Source organism: Notolabrus celidotus, chromosome 3 (genome assembly GCF_009762535.1).
Source record: "Notolabrus celidotus isolate fNotCel1 chromosome 3, fNotCel1.pri, whole genome shotgun sequence".
In the NCBI taxonomy this organism is placed as follows: Eukaryota; Metazoa; Chordata; class Actinopteri; order Labriformes; family Labridae; genus Notolabrus; species Notolabrus celidotus.
The window spans coordinates 35877390-35892104 of NC_048274.1; the positions used below are offsets into that span (position 1 = coordinate 35877390).

General features: G+C 40.1%; 1 protein-coding gene across 1 annotated transcript; it reads right to left on the reverse strand.

Annotated features, from left to right (window-relative positions):
• Positions 1–468: 468 nt before the first annotated feature.
• On the reverse strand, positions 469–14715 carry LOC117810681 (adhesion G-protein coupled receptor G5). Its single transcript, XM_034680604.1, has 14 exons — positions 14677–14715; positions 14038–14111; positions 12625–12843; positions 12322–12490; positions 10738–10903; positions 10478–10600; positions 10257–10394; positions 8357–8396; positions 7835–8007; positions 7535–7650; positions 6215–6483; positions 5108–5213; positions 3720–4051; positions 469–768 (listed from the first exon to the last, which is right to left on the reverse strand). Exons 2-14 carry the CDS (start codon positions 14090–14092, stop codon positions 656–658), a joined length of 2019 nt encoding a protein of 672 aa, XP_034536495.1. The 5' UTR covers positions 14093–14111; positions 14677–14715; the 3' UTR covers positions 469–655.

The window sequence follows — 14715 nt, forward strand, 5'->3', positions numbered from 1 at the left end:
ATAAAATCATCTTTGAATCAACAGTTTGTCAACTCTAACCACAAAACATTACCCCTTATTAAGACTTTATTCTAATACAGAGGTTTCATTTTATACACACAGTTATGCAGGAAATGGCTTTAAAAGGAATAAATCAAAAGTCATATTTAAAGCTAGGGTTGGTAGTCTTGGAAAACTAGCATGAATTTGAATGTAGCATTTCCTCAGGACTCCATCTAACCCCTCCCCTCCTCCCTCGGAGCTCCTCCAAAACGACGCCCCCCTCTCACATGCACGAGCGCTGCTGATTCATGACCATATGATGGTGACTGATTCAGAACCGGTCCTCACCAAAACATTGTCATAGTTTAAAATTTTGGCACCCAAAAACTGTGATTGGTTGATGTTTTCCCAGGTTTACTCCGGCTGTAGATAGCAGCTTTTCTTCACTCTTTTTTAAGAACACATTATGTATTGATTACCATTAGGACATAAAGATCATTTTAACCAGTATAACAAAAAGTGGATCTAAATCTGATTACCAACCCCAGCTTTAAGTGAGGACAGTTTTAAAGTTACAGAGAACAATATTTACATCAAATGCTCAAATGGAAACATGAAGGGCTCCAAATGAGTGGCCATCTTTTTCACACAGACAAAAGAGAGCAAAAGGGGACTATTCAGATTTGGTTGCTAAAGTCCTCACAGGTGTTGAACTCAATTTTTCCTCCATTTCCCTCTTCCTCTGCTTCTTGGCTGACAGACAGATCCACAGGAAGATGAAGAAACCTTAAAGAGAGGAAAATAAAGGGATGACAGTTAATTCAACACAAGAATCAGGAGTCTAAATTTTGAGACAATTTATTCCACAATCCACAGATCAGAGGCCTTGCTGAGTTTCCACCCAGTTCAATGTGAGTAATAACAGCTAAAACCTGGCCTGTACTAGGATATTTTTTCAAATCTTAACCAATTTTGAAACGTGAGACCCAAGCTGCAACCTCTGGCAGCGAGAATTTAAGCCAATGCTGAAGTGTTAAAAACTGCAGTTCATCAAGTGTCCACTTGAGGCTGGCTCCAGAAGTACCAGAAACCACATACAGACCAATTCAAAGAAGCTGATCTTTACAGCAGAAATAAACATGTTTACAGCCTGGTACAGAAAAGGAGTGTAGTCCGGATAACTTATTTCTTGATCAGCACACACTGTACGGGGGGTGGGGGTAATTTCAAAGATATTAAGATTAAGATTTTTCCATTATGAGAGGCACAGCTGACTTGCTTGTCAGGCGGGAACACTGTAGCTGTTGGCTAGGAGGCTAAAGGCCTCTCAATTCACCAACAACCAGAGTCCACTAACTTCCAATCTTACAAAATCTCTCACAGTCAAATGTGACTTTAGAGCAGGGGCGTCAAACTCATTTCAGTTCAGGGGCCACATACAGCCGAAGTTGATCTGCAGTGGGCCGGACCAGTAAAATCACAACATAATAACCTATAAATAACAATAACTCTAAATGTTTCCCTTTGTTTTAGTGCAAAAAAAGTACATTCTGAAAATGTTCATATTTAATGAACTATCTTTCTACAAAAACAACTGTTTTATTTCTCATACTGGGGCCAAATATAATAATAATACTTTTTATTACTACAGAGCTACTGAGAAGGTTCCCCCCAGGTTTGGTGCTTGGTTCTGTGAGGTTGAGACAGGAGGTGGGCGTGTGAGGAACGCAAGTTACGGGAAGGAGTGTGATGGTGGAGGAGGTCAGTGAGGTAGGAAGGGGCCTGGTGATGGAGGAGGTCAGTGAGGTAGGAAGGGGCCTAGTGGTGGAGGAGGTCAGTGAGGTAGGAAGGGGGCCTGGTGGTGGAGGAGGTCAGTGAGGTAGGAAGGGGCCTGGTGATGGAGGAGGTCAGTGAGGTAGGAAGGGGCCTGGTGGTGGAGGAGGTCAGTGAGGTAGGAAGGGGCCTGGTGGTGGAGGAGGTCAGTGAGGTAGGAAGGGGGCCTGGTGGTGGAGGAGGTCAGTGAGGTAGGAAGGGGGCCTGGTGGTGGAGGAGGTCAGTGAGGTAGGAAGGGGGCCTGGTGGTGGAGGAGGTCAGTGAGGTAGGAAGGGGGCCTGGTGGTGGAGGAGGTCAGTGAGGTAGGAAGGGGCCTGGTGGTGGAGGAGGTCAGTGAGGTAGGAAGGGGCCTGGTGGTGGAGGAGGTCAGTGAGGTAGGAAGGGGGCCTGGTGGTGGAGGAGGTCAGTGAGGTAGGAAGGGGCCTGGTGATGGAGGAGGTCAGTGAGGTAGGAAGGGGCCTGGTGGTGGAGGAGGTCAGTGAGGTAGGAAGGGGCCTGGTGATGGAGGAGGTCAGTGAGGTAGGAGGGGGCCTGGTGGTGGAGGAGGTCAGTGAGGTAGGAAGGGGCCTGGTGGTGGAGGAGGTCAGTGAGGTAGGAAGGGGGCCTGGTGGTGGAGGAGGTCAGTGAGGTCGGAAGGGGCCTGGTGGTGGAGGAGGTCAATTGCTTGCTGGACAGTGTTGTATGCAGGGCTGTTGTGCTAGTGTTCATAGTTAGTGGATCATCTTATAGTGCTTTAAAAAGTCTTTAGGAATCTCAACCGGATTATGCACAGCAAGTCATCTAATTTCTCACTTTGAGGAAAAAAAATCCCGGAAAAAAAGTGCTGTTCAGGTTCGCTCCATCAGCACTATGATTGTATGCGACCCCCGGAGGACAAATTTGAAATAGTAGTTACTTTTATTGAAAAATTGCAGATAATGTCTTCTCTTTTTTCACTTTGCTAAGTTGTTCAGCGGGCCGGATTGGAACCTCTGGCGAGCCGGTTTTGGCCCGCGGGCCGCATGTTTGACACCCCTGCTTTAGAGTAAACAGACAGCAGATGAGTGGTGTTGTTGGGCTAAATGTTGTGTGCTACCTGGTCCATTGCAGTAGTAATTTCTGTTTAACTCCAGTCACTTTGATCTTGATATGTTTTCAAGAATACATCTAAATACTTGTGTTGTTTCCTCAAGTCAACAAGTTAGTCCTACATGTCTGACGTCCATAGCTCTATGCTTTGTACATACTGTTGTCATAGCTGTGTTGTTGTTCTTCCTTCTTCAGTCAGCTTGTTTCACAATTATCTCTCAGTTTGTTCTACATGACAATCCACAATGTGGAGGCTCGACTGTCCTGAGGGTTCTCTCCATACAACTACGTTTCTAAACATGTATACTTAACATGTTAGCTGGTAAAAACCTCACTCCATAGAAAAACTTTGCAAGCTAATCTGAGAACCATAACAAAACAGGCCTTTGCTGACTTTTGACAGAAGGAAGAATCTGGCTCAAAATCAGCCTGATTATCTTGTGGTGTGTTCTCGTCTTACATTAGCCAAGTTTGAGAAAAGTTACAGAGTTAAATGGACTCAACTCAAACTTTATTACTATTATTTATGAGGGTGGGTTTTTTTGCCTTTCCTCAAAAGGACATATTGAGATAAACTGAGGGGAGAGTAGGGAAAGCCATGATCAAGAAGGACTTCCATAAGTCCTTTTTTTCATAAAACCTTTCCAAATAATAATTAAGTATGGATTTATTTAGCAACTAGCCATGTCATGAGCAGATAATGTGCAGGGAATTTATTCAGTAAGTATCCAATCTGCTTTCAAAAACCAGCTCACTGCATTCTGCCTTACTTATTGTTATTTTGTATGACTAAATCGTTAAAATAAAAACCTCTATCACTCAAACTAGTAGCAGACCTTGTGTGGAGTTGAGGATGCAGAAGAGGTAGAGAATTGGGTAGTTGATGTATCCTGAGCCCAAGAAGGCCAAACCCCAGGTGGTCCCCATCAGGCAGGTGAGACTTAACACAGTAAGACCCCCCTTGCAGGACTCAGTGAACCTCTGCGGGTCTCTTAGGCTTTTTCGCACCTCAGCCTTGGCACCGAGCTTGGACCTGCTCCTCAACATTTGTTTCATCTTGCAGATACTGGAACCCACTGCCACCAGTATGCCGGTGTTAAAGATGAATATGAGGGTGAAGTAGACCAGATTCAAGGAGTAGAAGAAGGAGTCGTCTGTGATCCAGCAGCTGTGGGACAAAACATGATTAGCCAACAGGGCAAGTAAAACTCCAGGTATTCAGGGTACATATAGAGTAGGCTATACTGCACACAGAATAAAACAGACCTCTGTGTTTTTTAATAATAAAACCAGATGCAATGCAATTATGATTGGAACATTTCATTACAGCCTCTTATGTTCATTTACATCCTGAGATTCCTTTTCCATAGTTAGCAGCTGAGTCCACCTCTCTATTCGTCATAAAAAGTAGACCTAGCAGTGAGATTGACTGTGTATAAAATTGTTGTTTCAAAAACCTGAGACAGAAATACCCTCTGCAAAAGATCTTTGAAGTATCTCACATTCAGAGCCAGAGTTTGCTAATTACAGGATTCAGTTGGTGGTGCCCAGCTTTGAACTCACCCCTTCCATCAACCAAATTACAAATCTAACTTGCTGATGGAATGGCTAGGGTCCATTAAGTTGGCATACTCTACAACAGAACAGATTTGGAATTGAAGCAGACTCTCACAGTTATGGAAAATGCAATACCGGGTGTTGTTTTTCTTTACTTTTACTCATGCCCTTGCTCCACTACTCTGCTCACCTGTTTCACAGATCATGTTTGACTAAACCTTATTCAATGTGTACTTAACTTTCATAGTTTGACCGATGTCTTATCTGTTAACATGGAGAAGGCAGGCTTCAGCTCAGTCAGTAAGCTCTACGTGTTTTGGCTTCACTTCTGGGTAGCTATCTTGTTGACCACCTTTCATACAGTCTTTAGTTAATACCCATCCCTTTGTCTGTCTCTGTATTAACAGGTCACCACATGACAGTGAGTCATCAATCACAGGAAGCCACAGTCTTCAGCGTACCCTGTTTTTAATTTCGCTCTGAGTGGGCTTTAATTCACAGAATGGGCATCATGCTTTTTTGAAGAGGACTCAGAACTGGGGATTTGGGCCCTGACAAAATTTCTAAAATTTGTGCTGCAGCACTTAAATCGACTTAAGGCTCAGGTGATATTAAGGTAGACTTTCAAAGCAGAGGGTCTTCATAAAAACATTCAGTATTTACTAACATGGAGTTGGTTTGGTTGGTATCAGCCATGGTCATGTGTGTAACTCCATAGAACTGTTTGAAGTCCTTCATTCCCACAGACACCGCCACGATTACAGCAGGGATCCCTGAGAATCACACACACACACACACACACACACACACACACACACACACACACACACACACACACACACACACACACACACACACACACACACACACACACACACAATGAATATGTTTGTTTGGAACAACTTGGTCCTCCTGCTTCCATTAACCTGTATGAAGGACTACTTACTGTAAAACTCTGCATGTAAAGTGAAAACAAAGATTTTTTTTTGTTATCAGGATCCAACCAGGTGACAGCAGTGATAAGTATTTAAAATAAAATATTCTAGCAGGTAGTATGGTTGAGCTTTTGGGCTTTAATGAGTGACAAAAATGGTAGTGATGGGCAAATGAAGCTTTGCCAACCACTAGTTGTACTTTTTGACTCTTGGTTTACAAATAAAGGCTCAATTAATGGCAATTCATTGTGCTTTCAACCCTTTGTTGAACAGAGAGCGCCATCTAGAGGAGTCAAAAAATACAACTAGTGATTCGCGAAGCTTCATTTGCCCATTACTACAAAATGGATCTAAGACCGTTTCATCCGTGGTAAAGTAAATGCTGAGTAACTTTCATTTTGTGTTGATTTTGGCGCCCCCTTTGGAAAAAGAAGCACCTTTTTTTCTGTCTAGATTCTATCATGTACAAGTTCCTCAGACAAAACCAGAAAAAAAAAAAACCTTTCCTGCTGTCTTTTTAACATCAAACATATCACGCACCTTGAATTTTCTGATAACCTCTCTACCCAGTGCTTATCAAACTATTAGGATTTACTGTTTAATTATGGGATAGCATCCCATACAAGATGGAGATATCTATACTTTATAAGTACTATAAAATGTAGCCTTTAGTCAGAACAAGAGCTTATGGGTTTTCCCCATGAAATAACTTCCTCTGTCTGAAAACTGACCATGTTCCTGGTGATTTCTGTTTTTGTTCTGAGTTAAACCACTCTTAGTCATCAGACAGTGAAACACCTCATCAGCATGTAAACTCTGACTGCTAGAACAAAACTCACCCCATCCAGCCAGAGACAGTTTGACCAGGTAGTGCTTGTAGTCGGTGTTGAACACCTTTATCAGCAAGAGGTACAGGTGAAGAGCCTCTATGGCCATCCAGGTGAAACAGCAGAGCAGGGAGTAATGCATGAGAGCGGCCACAAACACACACACCCAGTCCAGTTTCACTGTGGCCCCCCACTCCGTCAGCAGGAAGGTGGTGTTGAGCAGGAACAAGGCCCCGCTCAGAGAGACATGAATGGAGATGGAGTAATCTGTTTTCTGGTTTCTGGGAGAAACAGAAGAAGAACTTAACAAAATGACATAAGACAAGTACACAGCTGGTGTACTATTTAAACAGCAACCTGTTTCCACAGCAGCCAACTTTCTTTATTCACCTGTCTCCACAGTGACCTTTTCTTTAAAGTTCACCCCATATCATCATATCAATATGTACATTTGAGATTGTTTTTTTAAAAACATTTTTAAGTCTGTTTGTATGAGGTACTCGTCACTAGTAAGCGTATTAGCCTCAGGGGATGCTGGCCAGGTTGGCCCCTTTGTTGAGAAATCAGCCAGGGAACCGGCATAGAAGATTAGCTATCACCTGCTATGGACAGGGTCAACTCTGCAACCTGATTTAGCTGATTTAAAGACACTTCTACAAAACCACTGTTCAAAGTGTAAGTGCGGTTGAAGAAAGTTGGTGAAAAACTCTGCTTGGTAAGCAATGCAGATTGCAACTGTATGTGAGCTGCTGACATGGGCACCACCAGGGATTTTGGGCCAGTCAAAAAGTAGAAAACCATACTACCAGTACACGTACTTACATGAGATGTTAAAAAAAAAAAAAACATACAGAGGGTGTATTGAAAGTGGAGGTTTTGTTCAATGTGTTGTACCAATAGAAAAGGCACATCTTGAAATCTTGAAAACATGAGCTCAGTGTCAGCCATTTTTCAGAGGGATGCTATCCTATGAGGTAGCATCAGGGAATCATAAGAAGTATATCCCACATGGATGTCATGAACAGGCCAATTTATAATATTGGACTACACTCAATTTTCTTGGAGAGACACTGGATGAAATACTGTCAACCTTTCTCTGCTGTCTTCAGTCTTTATTCTATGTTCTGTCTTTCCTTCCAATCATGACATTACATGATATATATTGTTATATATAGGCTACTCTGAAAGAGCAAAGACAATCAAAAACAATCATAAAACTACTGTGACATTGAGGGCAAAAAATGCGCTTTAAGGACCTCATATTTCATAAAAAGAGATTTGTGGGCATGTATTTGTATTTTGTGTGACTCCATAGAATGTATGTGCACTTACCGACTGAAGACATAAATGACGAGAGACAAAGCAGTGAAGAAGGCAGACAGACCACAGCCAATGTAACTGATGTATGACAGTATTTCCCAGTGGATTTGTGCAATCGGGTCTCTTATCTGCAGCAAAGATGGACTGGTTGTAACTATATTTAATTTCATACCTAAGAACAAGTGTTATTTCTTGCACAGGAAATAGATTTAATATAACCTTTAACAGAAGTATTTTCACATCATCTGTATGAAATGAGTCAGCCTGGCTTCATCAGGAAATTGTGAGTCATAAACAAGTGTGTCTATTTACCAGCAACACGGCGAATGGTGTCGTATGATTACATCTGCAAGTGATTTGGTCATTAAAGGTTTCACTGTAATTGGTTGGCGACCTGTCCAGGATGTGCCCTGTCTTCCCCCCGAAGCCCAATGGGTGGAAGGTTTCAGTGTCAGTCTCACATCCATCATTTTTCCAGACCCAATCTGGGAACATAAATATTAAAACTTGGTGAACTCAAACAGGCATCTTCTGATGTTTCTTTGAATAAAAAGATTTGTTACAGGAATTTGATTTCACATTTGGTAAATTCAATTTTTGTTAAAGTACAAATAAATAATAAACAAGTAAAATAAAATTCAGCTTTTTTGAGCTTGTATTTGAGATCATTATCCTGATTTACTTAAATCGAAGGAACAAAGTAAGGAACTTACAAATTATTATTACAAGTTTAATCATACTGATTCCCAGTTTGTCAGTGACTTATTAAATTACTTTTGGCAACTAAAATGACATTCAACATCATTTTCATACTGAAAGTGAATACACACCTACCTTGTTCATCAAAAAAGCGACACTCTAACCACGTGTCATTCTGTGAAAATACAAAAATAGGAAAAACATTAAACAAACAGATGAACCAAGCAGCAACCTCCACTGTTAGAACATGTAGCCAATGAAGAAGAGCAAGAACTTGCAGTACCTTGAGTTTCCACTTGAGGCTGACCCCATAATACACAAAATACATCCAAACAGGATGCAACGCCAGTGAGCATCAGCAACCAATTCAGCTAGACCACATAGTTTCCTGTTCAAGTGTCTGACTGGCAACATGGTTAAGCAATGCAATGCATCCTTTGGATTTTGACTATCTGATTCTGTTCTATACCTGTTTCTTGCTTAGACATTGCCGAGGAGCGGTTCCTTAAAGAAGTTCAGATGAGGAGATACTTGTGGGCCTTGTCCTTTTACAACAATTACACGGCAGCAGGAGTGTCCAGTACAAAAATGTTTTTTGATTGGATTCTTTTTCCTGTGTATCAGAGTGTAGAGTATTGCATCAATAACACATTACCTTAGATCATTACCCGACTTTCTTACTGATCTTCGGGCTGTGTAAGATGCTTGATTCTGATTGGTCAAAACCCCTTGACAACAGTTATTAACTTTCACTAACATGTTTAGTTTAGTTTAGTTTAGTTTAGTTTAGTTTAGTTTATTTATTATTCATCGTGTCGTGCACCTTAAGGTGCCCAGCCCATATGGACTTACAAGACACTACAAAACAAAACAAAATAGGAGCAACAACATCAGAAGAAAAAGAAAAATAGAAGAAAGAAGAGCAGTTACAATACTGCACATGTCCAACAATGACCTAAAGTAATTCAGAAGCACAGAGTTATACTTCAGACATTTGGCAGTGACAACAACTAAATCAGACATAGAGTGTGCTCCTACGCTGCTGAACAGCATTTAACACAAACTGAGCAAACTGGAACACTTTGTGTGTAAACAGGAACTGAAGTATATCTTCATCGGACATGCAAAACAAATCAGGACAGTTTTCTGATATTCTGTTGAAAATTAACAACGCCAGAGTTTTCAAGCGTCATGCCAAATCAATCTGCGGCAAAGAGTTCCTGCTTCTGCTTGTTGACACCACAGACCGTATGGTGAGGTAAAACTATTAGTGCCTGTTAGTACATATTGTAAACAATGTGGCCAAAATGTTAGTTTTCAGTCAAACAGATGTAAACTAGCTTTAAGCTAACTCTGGTACAATGCCTCAAACGGTAACATTTCTGTTCTATGTAGTACATGGTCCCTTTATAAATAGATTTAAAAATAAAAAAAAAACATCCTGTCCAGCAATCCTAGCAACTGCAGCTGAGGAGGTGAGTGCAACTTTAGATAAACGCTCGCAAAAAAATAAACTTAAGCCATAATTCAATTAATTTCATAAGGACACCCTTGAGATGTACCATCTTGTTTTCAAGAAGGTCCCCCCAGGCTGGACAAGACTCTTGTCTCACCCTGTCAAGCTTCTATTTCCCAAAACCACCTGCTCACCATACATTAACCCTTGCAGTCTCCATATCTGTGATTTGAATGTTGCATCATAACTTTTGTTGGCACTGGGGGCTGAGCCACTTTCTTTATAAAAACACAAATGTAAGACGTTAGAAATAAGCCTCCTCTACCATCTTGGACATCTACTAGTAGCAATCTATTGTTGTTGTTGTTGTTGTTTGCACAGCATAACAGAAGTGTTAAGACGACAGATGCAGTGTGGATGCGTGTCTGTATAAGTACATGATGCAATGTGATAAGGTATTTGACTATCTGTTGCTGTGCTGTTTTGACATGGTGGCCTCATGTTAACATGCCCATGATTACAAATCAATCACAGACTGATGTTGATAGTGCTAATGCATACTTGCACAAACATACTTACATCCAGGTTTTTTAGTTCAAGAAAAGTTCTGAAAATCATCATGACTGATGTTGGCAGATTTTGAAATTGCTGATCCCCCAGCAGCTCTATCCTGAGAATCATTGATGAGATTTGCTCCTGTTGGAACTGATGAGGAGACTGTTTAGATCAGGCATGAAAGAACACAGTGCACTCTGAACTTAACTTTAACCATTGAAGCATGACAGAAGTTATAGATATACTTGGAAAAGGATGGGCGACTTGTAGCTGACCAAACCAATGGTCCTAGTCTCCTGTGGGAGATCACGCAGCGCGTCCACAGGCAGCCAAACATCAGGAATAAAAGACTCATTCTCAGTCCACAGCTAACAGGACATACAAAAAGATTAGCTTTAACCAGGCCAGTTAATCAAATTAAGACAAATCATTCACTATTAAGTATTTCAGACACTGAATACTCTGTGTCATCTTCTTCAGCATGATGTGGTCTCAGCTGAAGTACCTGTGGAGCCTCGACCTGGATCGTGGAGTTTTTTCCCATTAAGTTGAGTATAGCCTCATTGATATTGATCACATTCAGTGATAAATCTTCCATGTTGTAAGTTTTGTTGCCTCCAGCCTCAAGCTGGGTGTTCTCCATAATGTTATGGATGATGTTTTTTTCCACTCTGCAGAGAGATAACAGGGTCGATTAAAGAGAAAGTCATGCACACAGATTTGTTTAAAGCTAGGGTTGGTAGTCAAGGAAAACTAGCATGAATTTGAATGTAGCGTTTCCTCTGGACTCCGTTTCCCAGGTTTTCTCCGGCTGTAGATAACAGCTTGTTTTCACTCTTTTTTAAGAACACATTATGCATTGATTGCCATCAGGACATAAAGGTCATTTTAACCAGTATAACAAAAAGTGTATCTAAATCTGACTACCAACCCAGCTTTAAATGCAAAAATCATATTATTTTACAATCTCTGAGATTCAAATTTACAGTAATATATTACATCCCAGAATAGTCTGAAGTCATCCCTGTGTTATTGTAACTGTTATTGGTTGTTGTCATGCACAGCTGAGAGGTGTGTCACTAAAAATATAGTTAATGCAAGGAATATTGGGTCATTTTCTCTTTACTCCTTTCTTAAAGGATTGCATCTTGGAGATAATAAAGGAATCGACTATGCTCTTTCCCTCATCACTCAGATAATTCAAACAGCTTTTATCATGGCTAACACTTTATGAGTGACACCTGAGAGCTAGTTAAGGCAACTTGAGATCCTACTAATAGTCATGCACCTGCAGGCTCTGGCTATATGGGGTTTAAGATATTATCTCATCACTCCTCAACTTGTGCAGATAACATTAACCTGCGTGGAGTGAAGTCAGAGCCTTGAAGTTAAATACAAACAGTGTCTGCTGCAGCTGCAATAAAGTTTCAATCAATCCAACAAACTTGTTTCAGTTAAGTTACCAGGCTTAAAGCATAGCTGGTTTCCCCAAGCAGTAACGCATCACTTTTGTGCCTGACCACATCTCATATCAATAGCACACACTCACATGGGTGCAAAATCAAGTACATAATCTTGCTATTTACACAATGTCGGTGCCAGGTGTAAAAATGACAATGTGTTTGCTGAACAATAACAATGACACTTGCGCTGCATGCCAAATGTTTTATACTAGATGTAGGATAGGACCCCTCGAGCCAGTACAGTACAGAAATCGTGTTGTTTACCATTATAAGGTACGATGGCTGAGTTGTGTATAGATGCTCGCTTGGTTTTATAAACTGAACAGCTTGGAGATGAAGGGATAACCTGTCAAGGAACTCAGTGACAGCAAGTGGCTGTGTGATTTGGCTGTCATGGTGAACCCAAACTTAGAAAAGCAACTGGGAGTGGCGTCATCTGTACAATCTGTAAGTATTTTCTGAGAACTTTGATTGCCCTTGATTAACATAAGTCATGACATCAAATGGTGTAGAAATATCTACGTTTGTCACAAAGGAGTGTTTGATTCAACCACAGCTGAACGACTTTTGAAGCTGTATTGTGTGCATGAAATTGTTCAACAGAAAACAGTCATTTCGACACTTACTTAATGAAGTTTCTCATGAGATAATCGTTAATAGCAAAGAGCTTGTCGCATGAATGTATTATGTGATAGAGTTTCATTATTTCAGTCTGCAGAGAATCGTTACGGCTCAGGTCATTTAGCAGCTTCATGACTGGGATTGGATGGCAAATGTGACACTTGCAGGTAATACCTGGAAGGAGAGAGAGGAGTCAGGTTTAACCTGCAGACATATAAGAGGTGTGATTGATTTACTGTAAATGAGCCAGATTGCGGTGTTGCAAAGTTAAATATAACTGTGGTCTGCTTTTGAGACAATGCACCTACCCTGTGTTGTGTGCTCCACCATGCGGTCGTCAAATGTGGTCTCAATGTCAAAGCAGGTTAAGGAACCATTGAACATCCTTTTTTGGGGACTTTGGACAGTGCACTGGGGCATGCAGTTGTATCCACTGAATATACAAGGAGAGTAAACTTTTCTGTTATCAGTAACATTGCACTCTGTTGAGCTCATGGAAATGATTCCATCTGATATCTGAAAACAAACTGAAAAAAAAAAATAGATGAGAAATTAACAGTGTGCAAATCTTCAGCCACAATGACATGAAAAAGCCTTTTTTGAGGGGGTTGAACCGTTTTAGAACAATGTTTTGGCTGACTTGATTGGTTAAGGTTAATCGTTCAGATAGTGAGGTACTTGATATCATCACACTCAAACTGTAAGGTTACTATTTGTTTTTTATTTCTGTGCATTCTATGCAGCACAAATTACTAGCTCTAAATATTTCCAGCTGCACAGCCAGTTGTAGGACCGTCCCCTGGCTGACTCCAATCAACACAGCTGCATTTGCAAAATCAAAGTGGCAGATAAGAAAAAAATACTCAGTTAATGCATAAATTATGATTTAGAATGTCTGTTTTACATCATTAGTGTGCGATATATTTGACTTTAATAACTCCCATTTCTTCTCTTGAGAGAATTTTTCCTCTGATTTTTTCTTGGGGCGTGTATGACAGTAATATTTCAGCTGCAGGCCCAACCTTACACTTCTAGTCACATCACATTTGAGTCTTCTTTCCTCTTTGCAGTTTTAGTCTACACAAACTCAAAACATTTTTGTCTAACTTAAGTCACATTTCAGTCATTACTTGTATTCAAAACATTTTCTCTCTTTGAACGAATTCTCCTCAATAAGATATTGATATCAGGGTTGAACCAAGTATTAAAGGCATTTTATCTCTCTTAAAATTTGTGTTTTTATGCATTGCATAATATAGTTTAACATTAAGAGCAGAAATACCTTAGTATCAGATAAATAGCTTTTTAAAAAAAGGAACATAATTTGCTCTCTCTGTTTTGGTCCAGAAAATCCAAACTGATGTTGTCTTCTTATAAATTTTAAATGTAGGCCTACTTCAATGTTTCTATTTTGTTTTTATCTATTTATTTTCTATTATTCATGATTTATCGCTCTGCTGCAGTTGAATACTCTTGTTTCATCACTTGTATTCTGTTTATCTGCATTTATTCTTCTTGACCTTTGGGTTTCATTTTGTTCTTGCATAGTTTGAATTTTTCAGACTACTCTGTTTTACCTCTCTGTGAAGTGTTTATTCTATCATCCTCATATTTTCTGCTTTTCTTTGTCTGTCAAGGCATTTAGTAAAGATCTGTTTTTAAAGGTGCTCCATAAATACATGTTGTACTAATATAGACTAAGAAAAAGAAAAAACACATACGTTCATTAGCCATGAGTCCAGACAGCAGCAGTAACAGCAGGAAGGGAACCATCATGATTCCCCTGGGGCTGTAACTGATAGATTACATGGAAAATACATAAATTAATCTACACTGTAGAGCAGATGACCCATGTGTTTCTCAGCTCTTATATATGTATATATGTCTTAAAGGAAAGGCTTTTGTGAAGTGAGAAAAAAGAAAGAACTATGAAAATGATCTCTGCTGGCTTACTCTTGTGGCAAACTGTTTTAGAAGTACATCAAATAATTGCAAACATTGACCTTATTTCAATTTCCCAAAATATTAAAGTGTTCTTATTCAAGTATCTTCCTGTGGATGCAGCATGCAAAAACGTTGAATGATCAAGAGAAAAAAGAGGATAGATCATACAGATAGTAACAACAAATAAAGTGTATTAGCTCTGGTTAAAGTAAAATTATCCACATAAGCCATCACTGACATTTCATTCAAATCAATAAACACAGTTATATGTGAAACTTTTTTACTGTGATCAGTAAAAAAGTTCTGAACGTAATTCCAAAACACTGTTACAAAATACCAGCAGTATAACCCCCAGCAAATAAAATACATTTTGATGAATAATTACATGAGCACTTAGCGAATAAGTCTCTTCTTACCTGTGAAGCTAGTCTATGTTGAGCAGACCTCAGTTAGCT

Bases quoted from the DNA above. Each gene is read 5' to 3' on its own strand.
- LOC117810681 (XM_034680604.1), bottom strand. From the start codon at position 14,092: ATGATGGTTCCCTTCCTGCTGTTACTGCTGCTGTCTGGACTCATGGCT. The intron at 12,844-14,037 runs GTATGTGTTTTT...TTTTTTTTTCAG, and splicing joins TGGACTCATGGCTAATGAAC to TTTGTTTTCAGATATCAGAT. The intron at 10,601-10,737 runs GTACTTCAGCTG...ATGTCCTGTTAG, and splicing joins TCCAGGTCGAGGCTCCACAG to CTGTGGACTGAGAATGAGTC.